This window comes from Diplotaxodon limnothrissa, linkage group LG11 (assembly GCF_057381915.1).
Source record: "Diplotaxodon limnothrissa isolate DT_005_m linkage group LG11, D_limnothrissa_male_GT1.1, whole genome shotgun sequence".
Taxonomy (NCBI): domain Eukaryota; kingdom Metazoa; phylum Chordata; class Actinopteri; order Cichliformes; family Cichlidae; genus Diplotaxodon; species Diplotaxodon limnothrissa.
In genome coordinates this window covers 21,033,843-21,060,120 of record NC_140606.1, presented here as the reverse complement: position 1 = coordinate 21,060,120, position 26,278 = coordinate 21,033,843, and the positions used below count along the sequence as shown (strand labels likewise).

The following is a 26,278-nucleotide window of genomic DNA, read 5'->3' as shown; positions in this document are numbered from 1 at the left end:
GAAAACCCGGTCAGTTCCCAGAATAGAAATCCCATTTCAGTGCCAGACTTGAACGAAACTCTCCCTGAGGTCTCCACAGCGAAGAAACCGGGTGTGAGGTCTGTCGAGAAAAAAGGTATGCATACTGGTTTGTGACTACCGCTAGCCTTAACACTTTAATTAGTCGGCATCCGCCTTCTCTGTCGTCGCCCTCCTCCGCGTGCTTTCACCTGTTGGTGCCGACAAACCGCTCGCGCTCAACTGTCATTATTTTTCTTTTTGCTGGGAAGGGACTGAATCAAACCAGGTGAGGATTAAACACCAGAAAAAATGCGATAAAGTGAGCGTCGGTTTAACAGAGACAGCAGCTGGCGAGGTCAAAGTAACGCTGACAGTACCTGAAAGTGAAACAGCGTTCAAAAAAAGTTTACTGAAGTGACTCTTCGCTGTTTTTTTCCCCCCTCTCGTGTTTTCCCTTCTGACTTAGTCCGGCTTTGTCACTATGCTATGACTCGTCAGAGGACCCGCATGTCTTGCTGAAGTTGGACCACGTTTATCAGGTAAGAGCCGTATTTTTGTTTTTGAATCGGTTTTGTTGTTTAGCAGCAAGTCAGCAGACCTCTCCAGCACACAGTTTTTGCTCTTGGCAGAGAGCCTTAAGCAGGCTGTGTTTAAACCTCAATCTTGACATTACTGTGCTGTTACCAACTTACCAGCGACCATCTCTAGAGTATATAATCTCTCCACTCAGAACAAAAGAGAAATTAACACAGTTTCCTCAAAGCAAAACTGTCCTCTTGCTTGAAACCTGGGCTGCGTTAATAAAATGATAGTGTTTCGTAATGTTTCATCCCACGCTTTGACTCACGTCTTATCTTTAAAAATATCCAAAGCAATGTCCTCTGAGATAAATTTCACAGAGTTTATATAAATTTCCCCTTTTTGTTTACAACGACCCGGGGATACCTCCCCTTTTATCGTTCCATCAGCACTCAAAGTAAACAGTGGGTGGGAGAGCGGGCTGAGGTGGGATTGTGAGGATTTGTTGTCTGGAGTCTTCTGCCTTTGGCTTTTACTCCCCAGTCTCAATCACACATGTTTTGTCTGAATGCACATTTGACAAATCTGTGTCTGAGCCCAGTGTCCCGGGTAGTCATTAAAGGATAACTCCTTGCATCACAGTTCCCACAGGTTTACTCAGACCAAAGTACTGCTGTGAATACAGTTGAACTTGCCTTGATGCCAGGAACTGAAACACAGTAGCAGATAAATCACAAGGGCCTTGAGAGATTTTCTCACATTATACCTTAATGCCTGCATTTGCTTTATACTTTGACTTTCTAATGTGTGGGTCTTATTTAAGGCAACAGTTAGATGGCTGTGTGGCTAAGAGAAAGCGTGCTTTCTGTTTGTGATATACAGTATTTTAGTTTGAGTGCAGCTGTGAACTTGCGACAAAGCTCAGGTGTTACTAGTAACGTCTTCTAATACACTGTGTGACAGTGATCACAAAATCAGGATTTTGAAAATGAGGATTCTTGCCATCATGACACGTGGGTTTCAAAATCCAAAATCTGTTTTTTTAAAGTCTGGCTAAAAGAAATGTAACATGACAATCATAATTTCATCAGTTTCTGCAGTAAAGTTTTAGTCTTACGAACACTCTAAAAACCGAGAAGAGTGGAAAATCCACATTTTGTTGGACACATGAGTTTTACTTTCCTTTTGTTTACTTATTGTAAATTACCAAAGCTTAGAACCAACTGATTGCCCAACTAACGGTTGCAGCACTACATTGAAGATGATGCATCAATATATTTTTCAACTTTTTATAATGTGCTCTCTCCTTCTCCTGATTTCAGCTGTTGTGTTTCAGTAAACAGAGGTTGACTTGTTGAAACTATCTTTAAGTGAGAAGAATAATGTTGACCTCTGAATAATATCCTGATTTAAAATAATTCACCATGTTTCTGCTCAGTTAGGGCTCATTACAAGCAGAAAAAACCCATATGAAAGTTCAGAAAACAAAACAATATTGGCTAAAAAAGCTAAATGGAAAGTTCATAATCTTGTCTGTTTATTTCTTATATTAGATAGATTCCTTTATTGTTTAGAGAGCTTATATTAGATATCTTTTATCCCTCAAACACAGTATTTGAAGTACTCGCAACAATACTTTGTCATAGTGTTGGCACTGGATTAAAGCATTTAAAATTGAGCCCATACTTGGCTACAGAAACCACTTATCTGTTTGTTCTACTTTGTTTTTTTCTGATCTCGAAGCCAAGTTCTGAAGAAGAGCCTTGCATTTTCATTCTCTAGGATGCCTCGCACAATCTGGAAAGTACGAATGACAACTGAAACTAATTTTAAAAAAGCTTCATCTTGTCAAGTTCCCATTGCCATCACTAAAAAATATCTAAACCTGACATTAGCTGGTCAAGAAATTTTCCACTGGAATGTGTAAACAACAGTGGTTCTGCAGTGAGATTTCCAGTAACAGTTGCTTTTCCCAGTTTTTTTCTTCTCTAGTCAGCCCATTTTTCATAAGTGAAATACATAATTCAGATGCAGAAGTCTATGTTGTTGTTGTTTTTAGCTGCATCACTGCTTTTGTTATATGCGTTGCCAACCCAGGTGTCAGGCAGGATAGACCGCTCCACACTTAACAGCTGGGTGACGGCCAGGACTGCTTTCACCTGCTCTTCCTGCTCAGAAACTTGTGTGGCGATGACAGCTTTGGGGTCCTCTGTGCTGAGCCAGCAGGAGCCATATGCAGCAGATCCAGAGATTGCTGCAGTCATCCACAGGATTCACTCTGTTAAATTTCAGTAGGCTTTTGGCCCAAATGTCCACAAATACTTTTTCCTCTGCTTCATGAAGGCTAATGAGTGTGCATAAACATTTAAAATGTGCATTGCACACATATAAAGCAATACCTATTGCACTCTGGCTGAAGCCAGCACTGGAACACTAAACAAAAGATTTTCCAACCAAAATTCATTCTTCTAAAATGAGACCATCACTTTAAGTGTTTTTTTTTGTTGTTGTTTTTTCCTTTGCTGCGAGCCAGAGAGTGTAGCAGGGCCAGTGCGAGTAAGTGGTAAAAAGTGGGACTTCTGTGCTTACATTTTTGACAATAAAATAGGAAATTTATTTTTGTTCTCTGGAAACCTTCTATGAATAAGATAGTGATGTAATGATGTCAGGCTTGCCATTGAGCAGAACCCTATAAGGTCTGGTGATTTGGACTGTGTGATCGAAGCCACAGCCTGTAATTGTGGCTAATAAAAAGAATATGTGACTTGTCCTAATAGGTCGCAAGGCTTAATGGCTGGTTTTGATGTTTTTCCTTCGAAAGATGAGAGACAGCAACTAACTGGAGAAGCCTTTTATGATGGCCATTGAACATGCACTTCTGATTTGTGTCATGCCAATGTACAAGACGCTACCATGCAGTGTAAAGTCACAGTGTATGTATATTTTGGAAAGCCAAACTGATTTTATAACTTACAGAGCCTTTAAATGGACAGAATTAATGATGTTTTTGAGTTTAAATTTTAAAAGTATTGCTTCTTCTTAATTGTTCTGCTCTAAAAACTTGCACAGGTAGGTGTTTTGATCATACCCAGTTTAGTATATAAAATCCTATAAATTCCCTACAGTTGTTGTTTGCCTGGGCAAATATTAACTGCTGAAAATCAAACTGTCACTGTATAAGCTGGGTCAGCTCCTACTCATTCAAAAGGATCTGGCTTCTCAGTTTTTTTTAATTGTGTCTGTAAAATTAGTTTGAAGCTGATGCACTTTTATCGCTCAGACCTGCATTGTTATACTATTATGAATGAACTGAGTGAGTTCACCTCTAAGCCTTCCTCGTGTGGATTAATTTGACGTTTTAAACTATAGTTCTCCTGCATTGAACACACAGTGACAGGCTGTAATCAGCATTCACACCCACACAGGGCATGCCATGGTCAGAGCTCTTTTGTCCTGAACAGCTAGTGGAATATTGCTCTTGTCAGTGTTGACTTTATGGTTTTGTGCACACTGTGGTTATCCCCATACTTTTCGTTAGCCACTTACTAATGAGGGGTCCGGATGAGGACAAGGTCATTTTGGAGTGTTATTGGAATGAATTGTAAACCTGTCACAGGCAGCTCTGAGTTTAGAGTCAAAATGAACAAATGGTTTTCCTCCACACTATGTACTGTATTCAGTTCCTTAGAACCATCAAAAAGGAATCAAACTCCTATTACCTCTGTGCTCCGTGTTCCTCCTGCAGTTGATGGATGCACAGCTTTTGTGCTGTTCCTAGCCAGACTCCATAGGCTAAGGCCTGACAACCACTCCCCTGCAAGCACCCACCCTTGAACCAAGTCCATGAAGCTCTGGGGTGGAGCAATGATAACCCTATGGCAGGCCGATTAGTAGTTGACCTTGACTACTTCTTCCTAAGGTTGTTTTTTTTTTTCCCCCCCCTGAATGCCTCTTAGTCTGGGCACACCTAAGACCAATTTAGACCTTACTGGGGGGCAAATTGCCCCAGAAAACATAGCTCCTGGGATCAAGCAAGTACGCCAACCCCTCCCCCACGATAAGATGGCAATTAACGGATGGAGCTTAATCATTAGGAAAGGGTAAAGTTGCTACTACTCCATGTCAAAAGGAGCTAGTTGAGGTAATTCAAACATCTGACTTGGATGCCTGCTGGACACCTCCTATATGTGGTGTTTTGGGCATGTGTCTGTTCCAGGCAGAAGGCCCTGGAACAGACACAGACATAATCTCTCCACACAAGATATGGTGGGGTAATTATGTGTCTCAGCATGCTTGGGAATGCCTCAGTGTACCCTAGAATGAGTTAAAGGAGGTGGCTGCTTATACACCTGAACCCCGATAAGGAGGAGAGGGAGGAATAGCGTCATTCAGTTTCTTTTCAATTGTTACATTCAGTTTTAACCATAAAGCTCCACTTCATAATGACAGTCACTTAGGGCACTTTACATGTCAGATAAATCTTACATTATTATTATGGAGAGAAATCCAGCAAACCTACTAAATATGATCCAAAGCTGAAACAGAAAACATACAAGCCAGTCATTTTGTTGCACTGACACATGCACATAGTAGAAGGTCTTACTGACAGACATAGCTCTCCCTGTTTTATTAAGCTGTTGGTATTACAGTTCTTAAAGGTTCAGTTTATGTCGTGACTCTGATTGAGCCAATAATAAAGTAGCACATGTGTGTAAAATGTGTGTATACGTAGTGAACGTGTAACGTCCAAGGGGAGGTGTGGGGATCTTTTCAGTCCCTGTTTTGGTGGTGGGGTTGGGAGGATCCCTTTACAGGAAGAAATCTTGAGCAGAACCCTGGGTGGCCTCCAGTCTTGGCTGAATTGAAGAATAAGCAAAAGAAAAAATATTCCAGTTTCAGGAACAGATTATTTGAATTTAGATAAGGTTAGCTTTTGTTTGTTAAACCAGTGGGTCAGAGGTATACATTTTATTCTTCAATTTACACGTCACGTGGAGCATTATTGATTTCAACATTATATAATATCAACTTTGACTCATTTACAGTTTGATTAAAACAGCACTTATGACATCATCAGGTTACCTTGGCTCCGGCTTTCAGACTTAATGAGAAACTCCACAGATTGTTACAAGCAAAGTCTCCTACAACTCGCTGGGAGTGCTTCTGCATACACGGACAAGTTGTGTAAAAGCTTTTGTGGCTCCAGAGGGAGCTGTACAAAGTCTGATAAATATCTTCAAGTAATGTGCTGTGAGTCAGCATTGGTTGGGATTGAAGGAGTGCAGGATTGGAAAGGTGTGAGCTCACCAGTTTTCCGTGACCTCCTTATCTCCGCTTAAGTCTTGTAGCTCAAGGCTGTGTTAGCTGCTTCCAGCATACAGGAGCACACGCATACCAAAACTGCTATAAGTTCTTGAAATTACAGGCAGTGGCAGCAAATGAAATGTTCCAGAAAAAATCCAATTTGCTGGTTAGTCATGAATCGGGACACAAACCCACATACTGACTCACTTCTGTTTGGATAAGCTGGGATCAAACGAAGTGAGAAGCATCACAGTAAAAGAGCAAGATAAAACTTTTCTGAAGTGAACACACATGCTGTGTGAGATAAAGTGACACGAGTAGCATTTTTCTCATGTCTGCTTGATATGTTGTCGAACAGGCATAACCCCTTCACACTGTTTGTGTTGTGGTGAATCAGATATTGGCTATAAATGATCTGTGACTGATACTTTGCACCGATAGAAGTTAACGTATATGATCAGGCCGATTTCTGAGGGTTACGTTTTTGTTTTTGCTCTGGGGATTCCTTACATAACACGCACGCACACACACACACTCACACATACACACACGATCCCACTTGATCCTGAACTGCATCTCCGGTCATTCTCTCTTTCTCTGGCATCTTATTCTCCAGAGGCGCTCCCCTCCCCGTAATCAAGTCCAATTATTTTGGGCACAAAACTCTGCTTTGTTCTTTGATCTGCCTTTCAGGCAGAGCTTTGCTCCCCCTTTTTTTTACTGTCTCGCTCCATCTTGTTTCATTAGTGTTTCTTTTGCCTTTTTGATTGTTTTATTTACACAAACCACCGTGTTAATATGGAGGCCTGGACTTTACTCCTGTATGTCTTGGCTCTAGCATTGATAGGGTATCTTGCTGGACTTTAGTTAGAGGTCAAACACTTGCACTAATGTTTGTTTGGATTATGATGTAATTCACTGTGACGCTCTCCCTGTCCTGTTTTCCCTGAAATTGACAGCTTTCACTGAATATCAGAGGATCAGAGAGCGAGGACCCAACTTTTTACACATTAACTTTCTCTCTTTGTGTGTTACTGTAATTGCCCGAACTATGATACAAAGCATACTGTCTTAATTCTTTTTGCTTGCATTTTTACTCCTGTTTACTCCTATTTAGTGGCCAAATAATTTATGTAGTCCAGTCTAATATAGGATACATATTTCTTTTATGGTGCCTCTAATGTTCAGGGTTTTGTTTTGTTTTTTTTACATTTCATCAATCTGGGGCCTGTTCTTCGTACCGCGCTAAGTGAGTTAGCTGGATGAGATTGTTGACGATTTCGCGTGATCCTGGATCGTTCGGTTCCCCGAAGCCCATCCGGGACTTGCTGTCATAGCAACAGAGTCGTAAGCGTAAACCTGCTGGGGAGCAGGTTTACTTTATGTAAACAGGATTAGATCGCGGCCACGCAGGTATGTCCGCGTCATTCATACGAAAGCAACAGCGATATTCCACCACTGTTTCACCATAAATAAATAACATCAATGTAACTAAAGATAATGCAGCACTTGATCCTTTTATTGATGTCACACAGATACATACAGGTCATTCCCTAAAAAAGGGAAATGTACTATTAACATTCTATTACATGTATGTGATTATTACAGATGTAATTCATATTTCAGAGTAGTAATTGTAAATTACTTCGTGTAATCAAGATGAGAGACCACGGCTATAAAAGCGAAGGTGGATTTGGGAAGTCTGTCGCAGTCATATCCTGTCCGTTTACGCGAGCAACCCATTGCGGAAGGTGCAAGATTGATAAGGAGAGTCCTCAGAATTCAGCGTATATTGCGGGACAGACAGGATCCTTTAGCTCAGCGCGACAGTGTGCTCATAGAGAGATATCGATTTTCCCGTGAGGGTATTATTCACTTAACCAACTTGTTGACGAGGGGGTGCAGGACCACCACCTGTCTTTTTTTTTGCTCTGCCTTTTTCTTGGTTGCTGTTATGAACAAACAAACAGAGTATTCCAGGGTCTCTTTCCAAGAGACTAAAAGCAATATAAGTGATAAATATTACCATTCTGTAGAATATTCTTATATTTCACTTTTACTTGTTCCCATGTTCTAGTGGGTCCTGTTGTGGCTCTAATGTGAAAGGGGATATAATATAACATATTATAATATAATATAATGTAATATAATATTGGATAATATAGTGTGATATGATAAATCTACCCTACCGCCTACTGGTGTTGGCCAGAGGGGCCGATGGCGCAATATGGCAGCCTGGCTTCTGTCAGTCTGCCCCAGGGCAGCTGTGGCTACAACCGTAGCTGCCTCCACCAGTGTGTGAATGTGAGAGTGATTGAATAGTGGCATTGTAAAGCGCTTTGGGTGCCTTGAAAAGCGCTATATCAATCCACTCCATTATTATTGTTATTATTAAATTACTTACGAGTTTAATTTGTCAGCAACTTTCTGCCAGCCCTCTCTCCTTGCTTTTGCAGCCTTTGCAGTGTTCCCTTGCGTTTTAATTAAACTCTGAAACTCCTGAAATCCCTCACTCAAGAGTTCTTGCTCTGCTGCCGAAAAATACCGAGCTGAGCGCGCTCCTTCGACATTTTCGCCGACCAATCAAAGGGTTGCCGATCAATGTTTCTACTATCGATGCGTAGCCCCTGTTGGGCCACCCAGTGATCTCACATTACTTCATCCAGCTATACTAATCGTCAACAACAGGTGTGTTCGGGGAACCGGAATAGCGAGCTCAGAGTTAGCGCGATGATTTGGTCTTGGATGTTTCATTTGATCTTGGATGTAGTAAGCGACGTACGAAGCACAGGGCCCAGGTCTTGAATGAGGTGTTGTGCAAGACTCATTATGGTGATAGGTGCTTGTAGGTATTCTAGGCTGATACGTATGTTTAAAGCAACAATTTGAACAAAATCTAAAACTAATATGTTTTTAAATTATTATTATATTTCTGTTATTTAATACTGTACCATTTCAGGAAATGTTTAAAATAACTTAAGTGTGTTAAATTGTTTTAGCTCTTCACAACAGCTAATTGTCAGCCACTGACACCAGCATATTCCGCCTGATTTGATTACAGACCAGTGTCAGCCAAAAAAGATATGTCGGTGGATCTTTGGGTGTTTGTAATACTCTTGCCCACCCTTGTCCTGGGGTTATCAGGACATAGTTATCCTGTCCTGACAAATGCTGAATCACTATCTTAATAGATGACTTCATTAGTGAATAAACTGTTTAATTATTCAATATTGTTACATAAAATTAATTAGAAATGTTTGTGTAATCAAGCATATGCACATAATATTACAAAAATATTAATATTAATTAACTTTCAATCTATGTCAAAGTTTTGTTACTTTGCTTAGTTGTCTGGACCTCCTTTCATTGGGCTGCTGGTTCTTGGTGTTTTTATTTGTTTGTTTTTCTGTTTTCATGTAAAATGTATGTTGTTATTATTATTTTTTAATAGCTTCTGTCTCGTGGGAGCCTATATATCAGTGTCATACTGTAAACTGTGACTGCACAGGAAAAATAACACACGTCACAGACCATTAATAGTCCTCAGTCACATTTCTCCTTTAGGTACCAGACGTGGTAAAATATCACTCCTGAAACGGAAAGTGCAGTTTCAGCTTGTTTTAGGGAAATACCCTGTATACATACCCCATCAAAAGATAACGCTCACATTTATTTGTGTTTCCTCCACAGACCACTCTACATTCTTAAAAAGGTAGATGAGTCACAGTGATCCAGTCTTTATTTTAAAGGTGCAAATTCTACTTTTTCACTGTCAAGACGTAACATGTTTGTTGTATGAACATTATTGTAATCTATAGCCACATGTAGGACACATCAGCTTTTTTTCCATCCATTATATCACTAGAAATGAGATGTGCCACCCCCTTGCTGTTCTCTGCTGCTCTCTGTCCATGCCTTTTCATCCCTCCCCAGTGCCCCCCCCCCCCTCTGGATGTCAGTGTGCCAGTGGTTGTTTGGAAGCTCTCGCTCATATCTTGGCTTAAATTTATCTCTACTTTTGCTCAGCGTGCATTCCCTGCAACCTAATAAGGTCTGCATGGAGGGAAAGGAAGAGGGCACAGAGGGCGAGAGAAGATGGTGGGAAAAGGTTGGACAATAGTAATCAAAAGTATTTTCCCACAAATTTGTTTTGGCCTGTGCACACATGGGTGTTTCTGCTAGGGTTTGTTTGTGCGTGTGTGTAGAGAGAGAGAGACCACAAAGATGAGGGTGAAAGCACAAAACATAATGAAGAGATTAGGATATTGTAGGCTGACATGTTCCTAAGCTCTTTGATGTAGCACATCATATGCTCTGTACGTAACAATATTTTCTTCAGTAAATCCACATGAATGTGACAGAGAAGATAAAGTACAATATAACAGTACTTCAAAGCCTTTTCTGATCTTGCTCCTTTCAAATTGTAATTGATGACCATTGAAGCTACAGCAGAACATACTGTTGTTTATCACGCTTGTGTCTACACACGCTGATAGTCCTTCGCTAAGAGAGAGATCCTGAAACCCAACCACAAACCACCACGCATATAGGATATTAACTCCGCTCTTTCACTTCCACTCTTCAAAGCAAGGTGTTTTCACAGACTGTTTCCTGGAAGCTGGAGGGGATTTCTCTGCTTATGCTGCTTTATTCAACCATCCTATCCCCTCAGCAAACTGTCACCTGATCCCTCACACACCTTCAGCCATGCAGCATATTAGATTACTACAATACTCACTAAAGTCAACCAGACACCCCTCCAACCCCACACTCTCCAGCTCTCATTTACTCCCTCCTCTGTTTCAGACTATAGAAATGCCCCAACACAATATGGAAAACTCCAGGAGTCAGTGGCAGCAGGGTCTGCGGCCTCCGTGGATCACCAGAATGACTGAAGGTCAGAGTCCCGCCTCCTCAGGGGCAGAGTCTGACACAGAAAGTAGCAGCGCAGAGAACGAGAAGGTGAGGGAGAGGAAGCTGTCTATGGTGGTGATGTAGTCATTTGTTAGACCTTTTAATTCTGGTTAAAACAATGAATCATCATTGCTGGTCTGAGCCCTTCCCAGCCTAACAGCCTGCATGTGGTCACTCTGTCTGCTCATTCTTTTTCCTGCTTTCTGTCAGACCTTCATTAAAAAGTTGGAGGTGGGTTCACTGAGGGTCCTGCCATCACCCTCCGTGCTCCAACAGCGAATCACAGAGATCGAACAGCAGAAGGAAGAGCTAAACATTGAGGTGAGCATGTCACATGATCTGGACAAAAATGTTATGTCACCGTGCAAAAAAACTGCTGGATAAAGTCGCTGAAGAGCTGATAGGGTTAACATGTTATTCCAGTTATTTGATTGAGAAAATTGACTTGGAATTATCAGATCAATTGCGAAATTTGTAAAAGTGGTTTTGATGTTTCTGCTGATGCATGCACATTGAAATTGCAGCGCCGTTTCCAAACTCCACTACAGTCACGATAAAGGAATGCTTAACTCTGACTTGCATAAGGTCAGGTCAGTATGATTCACCTCGGTCGCGTCTTCTACCCTCTTAGCTGCAGCTGGAGATTGCTTTGCTACAAGGAGAGCTGCAGACAGAGAAGGACCGGCTGCACAAACACACGCAGAAGCTGAAGGATCTACAGGAGGAGGCCGGGCAAAGAGAGAAGCACAAACACACAGACAGACAAAAGGTAAAAGATACATGTGATATTATCTAATACAGTTTTAGTATTTTTTTTTCTTTTTAAATACTTAAAACTTGGCAGATGTTATGGGTTTTTTTTTTAACCCCTAACCTCCAATGCCACACCTTCATATTTCAAGCCCTCCTAGACTTCGAGTGTCTTAGTGTAGGACTTACACCCCCAGAAGAAACTGGCATGTAGGCTCAGTAATGTGCAGCTAAAGTCAACACAAGATCGTGTCAGTGATAAGTCAGCTCCCATGCATTAACCGTTAGATGTCAAACATGTGACATGTTTTCAAGATAAATATATCCAGCCCTCATTGTAAACAAAGGTTAATAGACCTGTTGCTCTTGTTTCTTTTCAGGCAGAGTTTTTGTTTTGCATTTCAGTTTTTTGCTCGCTCTTTTCTAACTCTCTGTAAATGCAGGAACGAGAGAATCTGGAAGAGGAGCGACGCAGGGTGGAGGAGCTGAAGAGTAGGTGCAAAGAAAAAGAGAAACTGATCCCAAGTCAGCCAGAAAGTCAGCGAGAACAGCTAATGCTGCAGCTACAGAAGGCGAGTAGGACATTTTCAGCATGGGTGGAGGATGACAGTTACAGTTAGTCATTTGGGTGATCCACAGTGTTCTTTTTTTTTTTTTTCTTTCTTCAATCAAAACATCTGCAAAACCAACAGAGCCAGCATCATTGTCATTTCATCTACAATGATGATTCTTCAAAATATGTTAAACACAAACACAAAACTGACCAGCGGGCTTTAGCCAGATAAGATTCCTTGAAGTTGTGGTAATCAAACGTCTGTTTCCTACTTTAGGGTGTGGGCTGTAAATCATTTTTAAAAACTGTATGCTCAAGATTTCCAGTACCACCCAAAAACACATCTGGGTCTTTTCTGTTTTCTGTTTTTAAACATCTAATCCTGCCTTTTTTTAAATATAGAGAGACACAAAAACATCCCAATGGTTGTGTCTCGATGGCAGTTATCTAGATAAAACATAACTGCAGCTAATGCTTGGTGTGCTGTTTTGATATATCACAGTGTCTCAGATACAAGGTGTGTTGACAGCGCTGAGTCTTGCACATAATATTGTCTTGAATACAGTGAGTGATTGTTCAGTACCTGTTCAACCTGAAGTGCTAATGTTTACCCACACCTAAACAAAACACAGGATGTGTGTTTTGCCTGTGAATGTAACAGAACAAGATGAGAAACCTTTTTGTTTAAATCGCATTGTTTAATGACAGGTTTAGTGTTGTCCGGTAGCTGGTTCCTTTCTGTGGTAACTTGTCGGATTTATTTGGAAAGGGCTTCTAGAAAACAGGTTTTTCACAAGTTGCTTCACAGAAAAAAAGCTGCATACATGCACACAAACAGGACCTAAGTACGTGTTGCACAGCACTAAGAGAGCAGGCATTCCAGTGAGGCCGTTGAGTGTTTCAATAGGCAGTGAAGCATTGAATTTTGTGCTTATACTGGAAGTGTGCCTCCGGTTGCCAAACCTTGAGAATAATGAAGCTCTTAAGTTCACTTAACTTTTTGTCCACATAAGTACGTACTCAAGTCTTTTGATTGTACACTAAAAAGTTTGAGTCACAACAAGATGTTTGAGAAGTATTGTGAGATCATGATAATAAAGAAATACAAATAACCTGGAGATTATAAATAAGCTAATTTGGCATTTGTGAGTAGCAGCATTGTGCCAGCAATTGTCAGTTTGATATTACTAGCTGTGTAATAAAAGGTGTTAAACTACTTCTCAAAGGAAGTGTAGCATTGTCGATTGATTTCTCTCTAGTAAACTCTTTTGTCATGTAAAGTGACGATGGAACGAGGCTTGCCAAACTTTAAAAAGTTCTGCACAAAGTTAAAAATATCTCTGTAAGAGCATGAATCAACCTTTAAAGGTGACCATACTCATACATGGATCTGCACTAAAAAAATCCAGTAAAGAGTTCACTCTTATTTATGTTATTATTATTATTATAATCTTGATTGGTGTATTAAATAAGGGTGCTAACAGTGCTAACATCTGGATGTGTGGGGGGTTATTGTTTTAAGCATATAAGTAGAAAAACCAGTGACTGGACTGCATAAAACAGAACGATGGAATGTTTCCATCAATCAACCAGTCAATTCATTCAGTAGTTATTGTTGTACTAGAGTGCCAAAGGCATTGTTTTGTATCTTCCCTCCATCCATTCACTTTTGATTTTCCCACATAAATTTCTTGGAGATGTTACATTCATAAACCTTCTCTTAGGCTCCAGAACAAGACACATTTTAGCAAGCAGTTCACAATAAAAAAGCACCTTTATTTACACAATATTTTTTTTTGTCTTCATTGCAGGAGAAGGAGGCGATGGAGGCATCAGTTCGGGCCTTTGAGGATTGGGAGTTTAATTTTCTGGAGCGAGAGACCGGCATTGTTGAAGAGGATGAGAGCAAATGCAAGGAGAGAGAGAGTGAAGGAGAGCTTGAAAAGGAAATCTCATGCCAGAAGCTTTTGGTCAACGTTGCACAGGTAAACAGCGCGTCTTTGAGATAGTTTTTGAGACAGTTACACAGCTGCTCCTTGAAGTGTTATCAGGGTCACATGCTTTTTTTTCAGTGTTTACTCTCACATAAATTCCGCATCAGTGCAGACATGTGATGTCATACTTGTGCATACAATAAGTGGATGAAATGATAGGAACAGCTAACACTTGAATATATACCAGTACAACAGTTTTCCAAAAGATCTATAGAAACAGGACCCAGTTCTTTTTGATCACAGTCTGGACAGTCTCCATGCTTCTTTTAGAGACACATAAAGATTGTGGGGTTTTTTTTCTAAAATGTGTTGCACCATGCTCCTAGCTTTTGCTGAAATCTGTTTTCCTCTTTTTGAGAGTTAAAATGAGGAGAAGACCGACCAGAAAGTGAACAGAAGAACCACAAACCTCCAACAATAATCACAGAGTTGTTGGCATCAAACAACAAAGTGATAAATCTGACTCGGATAGCATTTCAGGGCTGTTGCACTTTAAAAGTGAAATTAATCACATTAATCACCACATTAGATGGGTTGTTCTGCTGTACACATAACCTCTCTTTGCAGTTACAGTTCATGCTTGTTTTTATGTATTTAAGGCTTGTTCTTCTTCTTTCGGCACGAGCTTGTACTCTTTACCTCAAAACGTCACCTTGATTATGTCGCACAGCGCTATACAAGAAGCTTAATCAGGCCACCATGAGTGAAAAATTATAGAGCAAAACACATGGAAGCAAAAGAGGAGAGATGATTAGGAGAGTCTGAAAAGATTAAAGAAGATGAGGAGATATGGAAAAAGAAGGGTTGCACAATCCTGACTGAAAGATAATATTGTCGACTAAAAATGCTTGAAATCATGCTTATTTGTGAGGGTATTTTTTAAGAGATTAGCTATACTGCCCTTGAGCAACATTAAACCAACAAAACTCTTCAGATCAGGATTCCCATGGCAGTTTCAAAAGATCTGTAACATGTTGGCACTTGAATTTAAATTCAATTGTTCAACTGACACGTTGGGTGTGCATACTCTTATTTATGGACTGGGGTGACCGTGGCTCAGGGGGATGGGAAGCGTCCTGCAGGTTTTAGAATCACATGATTAGTTCGTTACCAGGCCTCTGGAGAACTTCAGGACATGTCGAGGAGCTAATTTAGCCATTTAAATCAGCTGTGTTGGTTCAAGGACACATCTAAAACCTGCAGGGACACCGGCCCTCGAGGCCTGGAGTTGCCCACCCCTGCCTTAATTCCTAGTGCAATTTTTTTTCTGTGTTGTCAGGTCATTTTTCTATCATGGTTGGGTGCTGCTTATTCTGAGCTAAATGTTCAGACCCCAGTAATGATCTCATGCTGATTTTAGCAGGCAGCATGTGCTTCGTAATATAACCTGATGATGACACTAACTGAAAACTCATCCTGACTAGCCAAACTGTGTGCCAGAGTGGAGTTAACGTGATTAATGATCTTATGCCTCATTTAGAAGTCTTCTATACTCTGAATAGTCTCACTCTCTCACAGATTATGTCCAATATTTTTTTTATAAAAGGAAAGAAACGCACCAATTACACAGAATGACACAAAAACAACATTGCTGACATTCTAAGTCAGAGGATCACCAAAGAGGGATTAATGCTCTTGGGAAAATTTTTTTTTTGCATGTCAGTAATTGCTGAGATATTTCAAAGTGAACCAACCAAACATGACATGCTAGGATAGCTAAAAGAACTAAACTTAAATTCTTAATAGTTTGTTACTTTGTAGTCTTGACTTACATTTCAATGCTGGCTGTTCCAAAAAGCTGTTCTTCCTTCCAACATTTACAATTCCATAAACATAGATGATGAAAATAATGTTCAGTTGTTTCTCAATTAGCTTCAGAATGTAGGAGGAGGAGCGCAGCCCCGGAGATGAAGGCTGGGATTGTGTGAGAGGGATGCTAGTTGACTCAGCTGCACTGTGGCCTCGATGCACATGACATCTCTCACTCTTACTGCCCTAAAGTGGTGATTTTATATCAGCCATATATTCATTGAAGTTGCTTCTCCAGTCCTGCTCTCCTGTGTCAGTCTTGTGCCTCTCATTAACTTGCAAAATGGCCATTTGATTTGCATTGTGTCTCGGCTGAAGAGATGGACTCAGCTTAGTGACCTGTATTTACTCACAGCGACATACGCACTGTCACATCGGGGGATATTTACTCAATATTACATCACAGCATAATGAAAAGATAAAGTAAACTCAGAACAGCTACATGAATCAGCTACAGCACGTGATATTATCTCGGAGGACAGGAAGCCATATCCAGTCCGCACTGATGGGAATGATTGTCTGAATTTTCAGGAGCAAGTCCAACTGTTAGAGAGACAGCTGCGGGACATGGAAAAGGAGAAAGAGAGAGAGATGAATGCCTTGAGGAAAGAGAAGAGGGAGCTCATACACACCCAAATGGTATGTGGGATTTGTCATACTGTGGGTTTTACTAACTTTTGGTCTTTATTTAACTGGTGTAGTTTCTATTGCGATGGCCACATTTGTTAGTTCTGTTACTTTTCTGTTTTACCAATCTGTTTATTTCTTTTTTGTGTTGTCTGTTCTTGATGTTTCATATGCTGGAAGCAGTATTTGATTATTTGGTTAAGGCACAGCAGGCAGCTAGCTCCTCCTAATGACGGTGGCTGTATTTGAATTTTTTACATTTGACATCGTCATGCCTCTAATTCTTGGTGGCATAGATTCCACAACGTGCTTGAAACACCCCATATAGAGATGGCATCATCATACAGCTACAGCAGATTTTACACTATTACAGTACCAGCAGCCTGAGCCACTGATACAATGCAGGATGGATCCATGCTTTCATGTTATTTACACCAAATTTTGATCCCACCATCCCACAATCTCAGCAGAAATCAAGACCCAGCAGGCCAGCAACAGTTTTCTAATTTTCTGAAATTTTCTAATTAAGAATCTTATGATGAGTGTTTGTTATACAAAGTATAGTGAACGAGGTAAACCGGGAAGTGAGTTCAGATATGAGTTAAATGGTTTTTTAAGCAGCACAGAATCTGTCTGCAGATTTCAGTTCATAGTGACAAACCTGCAGAGGGCTATCATATGACCCTACAGATCCCCTCATTGCTTTAATATCTTTCAACTGCTGCAAATGAACAGGTTATTCATTCTAACGTACTTGTCTACATAAAGCCAATAAGCATTATCTGTCTGAAAAGGTCTAAAAATAACTTTAAAACCTGTTCGGGGGGGAAGCCCTGAGCTGGTGTCCCACTACTACTACTGAATTTGTATAACATTTGTATAGGTTACCACATTGGCATTCACTTGACTTGTATGGATGGTGGGCCAACTGCCAAACCTCCCAGACTTGTTAAAGGGTAGAAATTCAAACCCACATCTACTCCTGACAGTTTCTACAAATTCACCTTAACAGTTGGGCTTCCACCTCGTACAGACAAAGCCTACACTTTTCAGGCAGTTTTTGGTTCACTTGCACCATTCTCATCAGCCTTATTTCAAGCCCCAGCAGGCACTAAATAAAGCCTAGGCAAACTGTGGATTAACTGCTTAGAACCAAGCAGCAGAGAAAGTTGGTGGCTAGTTAATGATTGAAGTAGAGCATTTAACAGATTAAAGAAAACATATTAACACCGTGAGGCAATAAAGAGAAAAACAAAGTTACACGAGAGTCAATATTATTGTACAGAGAAGATTGACTCCAGATAAATGCTGCTGTTGCAGTAGCATAAACCTATATATTAAGTTAGGTATTAAAAACCTGAAACAAATTAACCAACCTCTATTACTGGTTACAGTTCCTTAAGTGCATAAATATGTTTTTATTCAATCTGAGCACAACTTAACAAAGATCAAAAGAGTTGCACTGCTAGCAAAACTAAAGCTGGATCCAAATCTCTAAATCACTTGTGAGTAGTGAAAGATTTCCGAAAGTCTAACATGTGTCCATGACCCGTTTCTTTCTTTTAAGTTCAGTTTCGTGAAACATCTATCCAGCTCTGAGTATAGTCCACGCTGTCATGTGTTATGTGTTTTCATTGTCAGTCAGTGGCTTCCATTTAATCGGAGTTATGATTGCACCAGTAAAAAAAAAAAAAAAAAAAAGAGCAGGAGACAAGATCTGGATGAGTAAAAGGGAAAATGAGACAAGCAGAGGGAGGAGGCGAGAGTGAGCGAGGAAGGGAGAGAGAAAGAGAGAGAGCAAGAGAGAGCGAGATTAACTCAGACTAAAAGGAGGGAGGGAAAGGGGTAGAGAGGGAGGAGTAAGCAACGTGAGGGAGGGTGCTGCAGTTGTGAATGTGTGGATGTCTGAGAGAGAGAGAAGGCAAGCTGGGAGAAGTTTCACATCCTTGCAGCGATTGGTAAGTAAAATGACTGCACTCGAGTTGATTTGTGTGACTGAGGGTCTTTAAAATAGCGTCCGTCATGAAACTGGATTAATGTGAAGTTCATCAGCTGTTGTAAATAAGAGAGGGGACTGAAAAAGGGAGGGCAGAAGGGAGTGGCAGTACAGAGGAGGAGAGAGGGAGAAGCAGTGTCAGACAACATGGCCAAGTGTGTATGACTTTAATATGACTGCATGCAGGATGTGGTTTGCTTGTCACAGATGTGTTGGGAATTTTAGTGCTCTGAGCTGTTTGTGTATTTGTATTTGTTTGTATATTTATTTGTGAAAACAGTTGGATTGTATTGTGTCAAGAAAGCTTTTGAATATTTATCAAATCCCTTAGAAAACAACACTGATGTATGTGCAGCAGATGTTTAACAGCCACACTTCTGCTGCCAGCATGTGCTGTTGTGCTGAGTAGTGAAAGAGGCGGACAAGGGTTAAACAGTGGACTGCATGTAGTGACTGAATTGCTCATGTGTTTGTGAGTCAAGCAGGGAGAGGGAGGGATAGAGGGGAAGATAGTGGAGCTGTGATAATTTTTTAACTCATTACAATCCCTCCTGGAAGTTTTAATTCTCAGGCAGATGTGGTATGTTGAGAATGTGTTTTGCTTTACGGTTACAGTTGGTGAAAATGAACAGATTGTATTTGTACCCTGTAGCCAGTGTTGATCACAGATGCTTTACTGAGGTTTGGAATTTAAACCTGGCTTTCAAACAGGTTCGCAAAGACAAGAAGCCGCTCACCGACTGGTCTGACATCACCAGCTCAGCTCCCTGCATGATGTCTCTTTCTCCTCTGACGGTTCACAAGCCTCCGCAGGTATGCAGCTTGTCACACAGGTTTGGTTTTTTGTTTCTGCAACAGTTAATGTCATCATTTGGTCTAATGTCATAATTGACATTTGTGCTTTAATTCAATTACTGATTTCCAAAACATGTGCTGATAGCTAACAGAAAGATCTGAGATGACAGTGTCTGTGTTTTGAATGTACTTTAAGCACACTGTCTTTTTATTTTTTAGGATCCAAGCAAAGAAGGTGTCAGTCTGCCCAGGAGACGAAGCTCGCATCGCAATAACAGACTAAACGACAGGCCGGTGTCAGCACAAGGTGAGTCCAATTTTTCTACCTCACTTTGTCCTCCTGATTGCTCAGGCTGAGATGTTTGTGATATAGAACAATAAACATGTTCTCTCTGCACCCTTGTGCTCATTTTGTCTGGTCTGTTTGCTCAGTTCCCTCCCTTTTAGTCAAATCAAAGGCGTGTCAGTAGAGTTGGCAGGTCGTTATTACATTGGTTTTGCCTGTGCGGACCAGATGAGCCTGAGAATCATCCATATACTTAAGCCTTAAATCTCCCCAGTAGTATCTGTTTTTCACATGCCCATCTATCTGTCATTAAATAGTAGCCGGATCTTCAGGGTCATGTCACGTCTTGTCAGGAGTTTGCTCTTCTTCTTAATCCTCTAAGTCTCTTCCTGAAAATCATATCTGACTCTTCTTGTATGTAAAATATAAAATGAGTGAGTTAACATTTTGATACCACATGACAGATTTCTCTCATGCCGAATCTTATAAAAAGCTATTTATGCTGACCAATGCATGTTGTTCTCACATGTCTCTTTTTATTTCCTTCCACTTTCAGTGCTGGTAAGGATGCATCCTGACAGCCAGGCCCCAGAGGCTTTCACATCCCCTGTCCTGTCCCATAGACTGAGCAATGGGCACAGCAGTGGGCACGGCAATGGGGACAGACCTGGGGCCAGCAATGGTGGTGGAGTCCTAACTCCATGTAATAGTACAACAAGCTCTCGTGCTGCCAGGTCAGTGTCTTCACTTTTTAAAAAGCAAATGGGGTTCTTTAATGCATTTTTCAACGTTCATGTACTAGGTAATTATATTCACATGCAACCAGAATGGATTTTAATTGCTATTCTTTTGGCCCACTGAGTGGAGAAATGTAGCATGTGAAGGGTTTTTGCGCCATAATTCACATTTTTAATACAAAAAATATGTATATATAATTTGACACTATTAATTAGTGGGTCCTGGTTTGTGGTCATCAAGTATATTTTCAGACACACAAGGCACTATAACCACTTGGCATCAGGTTGCTCCATGACCACAGTTTCTGTTTGTTATGTCTTTACTATAGCAGATAAAACCATTTTTGATAAATTAGGATACTTTCAAACACATTGTGGCAGCAAAGTGCAACAAGAAACCCTCTTAATTAGGCCAAAATTGCACGAACACACAATATAAACCACGTTGGGTGTAAAATCAAAGTGGGAGCAACCACATTTTGCTATTAACTATTTTCCCACGGCTGTTGTTTTGTTTTCTATCCATATTAGATTCAGTAATTGGTTGAGCAGTTTTACTATATTGCATTATAAATTTTTCCAGTTGGAATAATGGTCAAAGGATGGATTTCAGATTGGGCCAAAATGACCAGATTATTTTATGTTTTTTGGCTTATTAACAAACGACGTTAGCAACACACGTTGTGAACTTGCATACAACAGCAGCAACAGTTGAAGGCGTACTTTGTTGTGTTACTGGAAGTAAACGGGTGTAGAGCTGTCTGTTAATGATAAAACATTTGCAAATGAACATGGGGCTTGCGCAGCAGGAGAAGATAAGGTTAGGTGTCGGTTGAGGTGATTGCACTGGTGTTACAAGTCTGTTCATTGAATAGTATTGGACATACTACATGATGGGTTTCAGGAATACTTCATGATGTAGCACATGTCATGATTTGGCCTTTTGCATTGTCGCATCCTGTTAAACACTAGCTCAATCTTTGCTGATGATAAGCTTGAGTCTGATTGATTATGCTTCATATGTCCATTTAATTCTACTGATAACTTGTTAAACAAATACAGCTAATTGGATTATTTTCTAAAGAATTTTTTTTTTCATTTAAACTAACTGTATAAAGCTTTTGTACTCAATTATATTATTACTTTTTTCTTACAGTCCATGCCTTTTGGATCTCATTGAGATTGAGAAGAAACTGAGGGAAGCCAAAGCAGAGAGAGAGAGGCTGCTCAGAGAGCGGGTGAGTCACCTGCTGTGGGAAACACTCGCTGACACCTCTAATCATCAGCGACACACTGAATTAGATACGCCTGTCTGATTACTGACACCCACTCAGCTCCAGGAAAGTAGACAGCAGATGTTTGGAGTTTTGTAATGCATGTTTGTAGCACTGGCAGTTGGAGAGACTAAAAAAATGTGCATGCATATGAGAGTTTCAGAGAATTTCAAAAAAGGAATGGGAGGATTTAGAGTGTAACTCTGATTTCAGTTTCCTTTATGCTTTTGCATGCATACCTCGAGCTGGGTTAAACCAGTGTCGCTTCCGTCTTACTGTGTTACCTTGGAAATGGTTTGGATAATAATTTGTTTTGATGTGCGTGTGAACTCAGGAAGATCAGCAACGGTTGCTGTTGGAGGAGAGAAGACAAAGAGAGCTTAATTCTTCCAGAACAGAACCACCAGAACCAGAGACCCCACAAAGACCAGAGCCAGAACCTGAAGAGCAACAACGGGTCATCTCTTCCCCAAACGCCTCTGAGGTATGAATGAAATTCAAACTACAAGTTAGTGAAAAATATTTTGTTTTCCTTGTAAAACGATTAAACCTAATGCAACAGACACGCATATGTAGTCCTTTTAATCCATGTATTCTCGATGTTCTTGTCGAGACCTGCTGCTGACATTATCCACAATACAAGGAGTTTCCACGAAACTCTAACGCGGGATTGTTAGATTAGTTTTGGGAATTGTTGCCTCACAGTAAGAGGTTAGAATCCACCAACTGGCTGCAGCCTTTCTGTGTGCAGTTTGCATGTTCTCCCCGTGTTTGCGTGTGTTCTCTCCGGGTACCCTGACTCCTTCCCTGATAAGGAGAAGCAGAAGCGAATGGATAAAATGTTTCTATGGGGGTACCAAAAGACAATGCAAGCTTTGACGCTTATGTCACCTGTTTTGTTGTTATTCTGTTTCATTTTTCATGATTTTATAACTAACTGACTTCCAGCATCTTTAACCAAGACATTCACATTTTTATCATCTCATCCTTGGGGTTTGGGGACCCAAAACAAGTGTAACCACTATAAACTCCAATAGGAACTGGTCAGTTTATCATGGTAAATTGACTGTTTGTTTTTTTTTTTTTTTGTTTTTTTCAAGCTTCTTTAAAGTCCATTTGTCTTCCAGCAGCGTAGCCTGCCCCTCTTCCTCTCTCCAAACTTTGACCTGAGGGCCCATGTGGAGTCTCTGGGTCATGGAGTGACTGGCTGCACGGAACTGCGGCTGACGTCTCGACGCTGTGCGGGCTTCCTGACCAAACGAGGGGGGAGGGTCAAAACCTGGAAGAAGAGATGGTTCCTGTTTGACATGGACCACAGACGACTAGCCTACTATACAGGTTAGACTGGTTGGAGAGGTGTGCTCGCTGACTCTGTGTTTGCCTCTTTGTTTGAATGAACCTTTCTCTGTCACGCTAGGAGGTGGTCAGACTTATTATAAGATTACATCACATCAAAGTTTTTATTCTAAACATTTTTTTAAATTTTTTTCTTACGTTTTATTGTGCTTTGAAGAAAGAACAAGGAATAATTTTTTTTTTTTAATTCACATTGACTTAAATATTCAATATTAATGTTCTAAAATTCCTTTTTTGCCTTTGCTGCAGACTGTGATGAAAGGAAGCTAAAGGGAGTCATTTATTTCCAAGCAATAGAGGAAGTTTACTACGACCATCTACGAACAGGCACCTCTGTGAGTTCTCATATTTTACACAACTGGACTTTAAATAAATCTGTGAAGTTTTTCATGTGTTCCTGAGCACAGACCTTGGATCAGAAGGGCAACAGTTTGTAAATGTAGCTTAAACTGCACTGGACTCATTTTGTAGAGGTTCTAAAGTCATTTCTTGACATGTCATCCAGTCATAAATCCACCAAAACACTTTCAAAAAATATTTCTAGAATCTCTTTACAGAATGTTTTCAGGACCAATATTTATAATGATTATTAAATATATTACAATAGCGCAGAGAGGAAGTCCAATAAATATTTTCTTTCTCCTGAAACGTACAGTTAACACAAACAAAACAACTCAAGTAGAATTAAGATGACTATCACAGGTACACACATGTGCGTTTGAGTTTATTGTAGTATGTAAACCAGTTACAAAATTTGTTTTGCTACCTTATATTTCCAAATAGTTTTGTTTATATGATATGACCTGATACATGTACCATCATATTTGAATAGACTAGAAATCAAAGGTAGGTTGTTGGTAACATTAGTACTGCTTAGTAAGACTTTTATTTGGTGCTCACAGGCATCTTCTAAGAAAGTAATAGTGTCAACCCTCTTACTTACAGTGACCTTATTCACCATGTAGGAATAAATGAGGAAAAGAAAATCCTCAGGGAAATAGTTTGTGGTCAGAAGATCCTGTTCTTTTCTTAGTTGTGTGAAACAGGTGATTATCAGTCTGCACTTATACAACAAATAGAGGCTAAGTTAATGCTGCAAGACAGAAATGAGAAAGATGGTTAAAAAGTACAAACATTATTGTAACATTAATCTCTTATTACCAGACTTTTGTTCTGCTGGGCAGCGGTTTTACTCGGATATACACTACCAGTGAAAAGTTTGGACACACCTTCTCATTTAATGGTATCTATCTATACAGATAGAGAGATAGATCTAGCAAAGAAAAAAATGATAAATAACTCTAAATATACCTTGCATTTTAGATTCTTGATAGAAGCCACTGTTTGCTTTGTTGACAGTGCTGAAAACCCTTGACCTTCTCTCATTGAGCTTCATGATCACCTGGAATGGTTTTCAGTTCACAGGTGTGCCTTGTCAGGGTTCATTTGTGGAATTTCTTGCCTTCTTAATAGGCTTGTGTTGTGCAGAAATTAGGTTGGTACACAGCTGACAGCCCTATTTGGTTCTTGCCATGATTCTAATAGTTGTCAATCAGCTAAGTAAAGGGAAACAACAGGAAGATAGGAAGACTAAGAGTCACCTCTGCTGCTGAGGATAAATTCATCTGAGTCACCAGCCTCAGAAATCGCAAGTTAATGAAAAGCAATGAGCACAAGATATTTTTTTGGACCAAGAAACACAAGGAATGGACATTAGACCAGTGAAAATCTGTGCTTTGGTCTGATGAGTCCAAATTTGAGATCTTTGGTTCCACCCGCTGTGTCTTTGTGCAACGCAGAAAAGCTGAACGGATGTTCTCTACATGCATGGTTCCCACCATGAAGCTTGGAGGAGGTGGTGTGATGGTGTGGGTATGTTTTGCTGGTGGCACTGTTGGGAATTTATTCAAAATTGAAGGCACACTGAAACGACATGGCAACCACAGCGTCCTGCAGTGACATGCCATCACATCCAGTCTGCGTTTAGTTGGACCATCATTTATTTTTCATCAGAACAATGACCCCAAAAACACCTTTGGGCTGTGTAAAGACTATTTGACAAAGAAGGAGAGTGATGGAGTGCTGCGCCACATGGCCTGGTCTCCACAGTCACCTGATATAAAGCCAATCGAGATGGTTCAGAATGAGATGTACCACAGAGTGAAAGCAAAATGACCAACAAGTGCTCAGCATGTCTGGGAACTCCTTCAAGACTGTTGGAAAATCATTTCAGATGACTTATGAAGCTCATCGAGAGAATGCCAAACATGTGCAAAGCAGCAATCAAAGCAAAGGGGGGCTGTTTTGGAGAATATATAATTCTTTTTTTGCTTGCTACATAATTCCACGTGTTCATTCATAGTTTTGATGCCTTCAGTGAGAATCTACAATGCAAATAGTCATGAAAATAAAGAAGAACGATTAAACTAGAAGGTGTGTCCAAAATGACTGGTATATCTTAACAAACAAAACAAAAAAAACATTACCACTAAGCAAAAAAAAGCTGCTTCTTCATCAGCTGATGACGGTTTCATTGTCTGTGCCTTCTTTTTAGTCACCACGGCCCAGTCTGACGTTCTGTGTGAAGACATATGACCGTCTGTTCTTTCTGGTGGCTTCCAGTGCAGTGTCCATGCGGATTTGGATGGATGTTATTGTCACAGCAACAGACGAGCATAGTCGTTATTAACTTTTGAATTTACAATCCTTGCTTCTAGGCAGGCAGCGCAAGAGGGCTGTGTTTCCCTCTCTGCTGTCTAAGGTCTGATTTTGTTGAAGATCCACCTCAGGAGCTCATTCTATACCTGGACTCATGAATATGTGAATAAAGTGCACGAGATACAGATGTGGTTAAACTGAGTTGTGGAAACTGTTACTGACAGAGTGATTGATGGCGACAGAGGTTCACCAGCTGCAATCCACAAGCAGCTTCACTCAGCAGCTTGCACAATGGGTGTCTGTTACTGGGAGGTGTTAAGCTGAGTTTTACCTCCCTCTCCTGGTCACAATCCAGCATTACAAGAATGATGTACACTACGCAATAATACACTACAGCAGGTGGTGAACATAATAACAACTCCTGTGCAATACTATGCATTCCACTGTAACAGTCCAAAAATAAGTGCACTTAAATTAGACTGTCAGAGGCACGTCGAGGTTAAACACTGTGACCGTTTTGTGTTGTAATATGTTTTGGATTGCTTTATATTGTCAGATGTTCCCATTAAAATGTCCAAATTTCTCTCAGTTTTTATTGAAGATGCATTGTAAATGACATTTTTTAAATTATTTATTATTCAGAAATTTTTATGGGTTTGATTTTCATATAAATGAAGACATACACTGTTATGCACTATTAAAATTT

General features: G+C 40.3%; 1 protein-coding gene across 7 annotated transcripts; it reads left to right on the top strand.

Annotated features, from left to right (window-relative positions):
• Window positions 1-26,154, top strand: phldb3 (pleckstrin homology-like domain, family B, member 3). 7 transcript variants are annotated; one of them, XM_085366334.1, is made up of 17 exons: window positions 2-115; window positions 270-286; window positions 467-539; window positions 10,630-10,785; window positions 10,948-11,058; window positions 11,369-11,506; window positions 11,931-12,059; window positions 13,852-14,025; window positions 16,375-16,482; window positions 19,178-19,279; window positions 19,481-19,568; window positions 20,104-20,281; window positions 21,441-21,522; window positions 21,893-22,042; window positions 22,686-22,896; window positions 23,164-23,249; window positions 25,469-26,154. In XM_085366334.1, exons 4-17 carry the CDS (start codon window positions 10,639-10,641, stop codon window positions 25,601-25,603), a joined length of 1,839 nt encoding a protein of 612 aa, XP_085222460.1. In that variant the 5' UTR covers window positions 2-115; window positions 270-286; window positions 467-539; window positions 10,630-10,638; the 3' UTR covers window positions 25,604-26,154. The 7 variants fall into 7 exon arrangements, with proteins under 7 accessions (XP_085222461.1, XP_085222460.1, XP_085222459.1 ...); XM_085366333.1 differs by lacking the exon at window positions 270-286; XM_085366336.1 differs by having other exon boundaries at window positions 93-286.
• The last annotated feature ends 124 nt before the right edge of the window (window positions 26,155-26,278 follow it).

What these genes read in the sequence shown, in the direction of transcription:
- phldb3 (XM_085366329.1), top strand. Translation starts at nt 10,531, where the DNA reads ATGCAGCATATTAGATTACTACAATACTCACTAAAGTCAACCAGACAC. An exon ending in AGAGGCTGCTCAGAGAGCGG is followed by an intron (nt 21,523 to 21,892) that starts GTGAGTCACCTG and finishes GTGTGAACTCAG; the next exon opens with GAAGATCAGCAACGGTTGCT. An exon ending in CTTCCCCAAACGCCTCTGAG is followed by an intron (nt 22,043 to 22,685) that starts GTATGAATGAAA and finishes TTTGTCTTCCAG; the next exon opens with CAGCGTAGCCTGCCCCTCTT.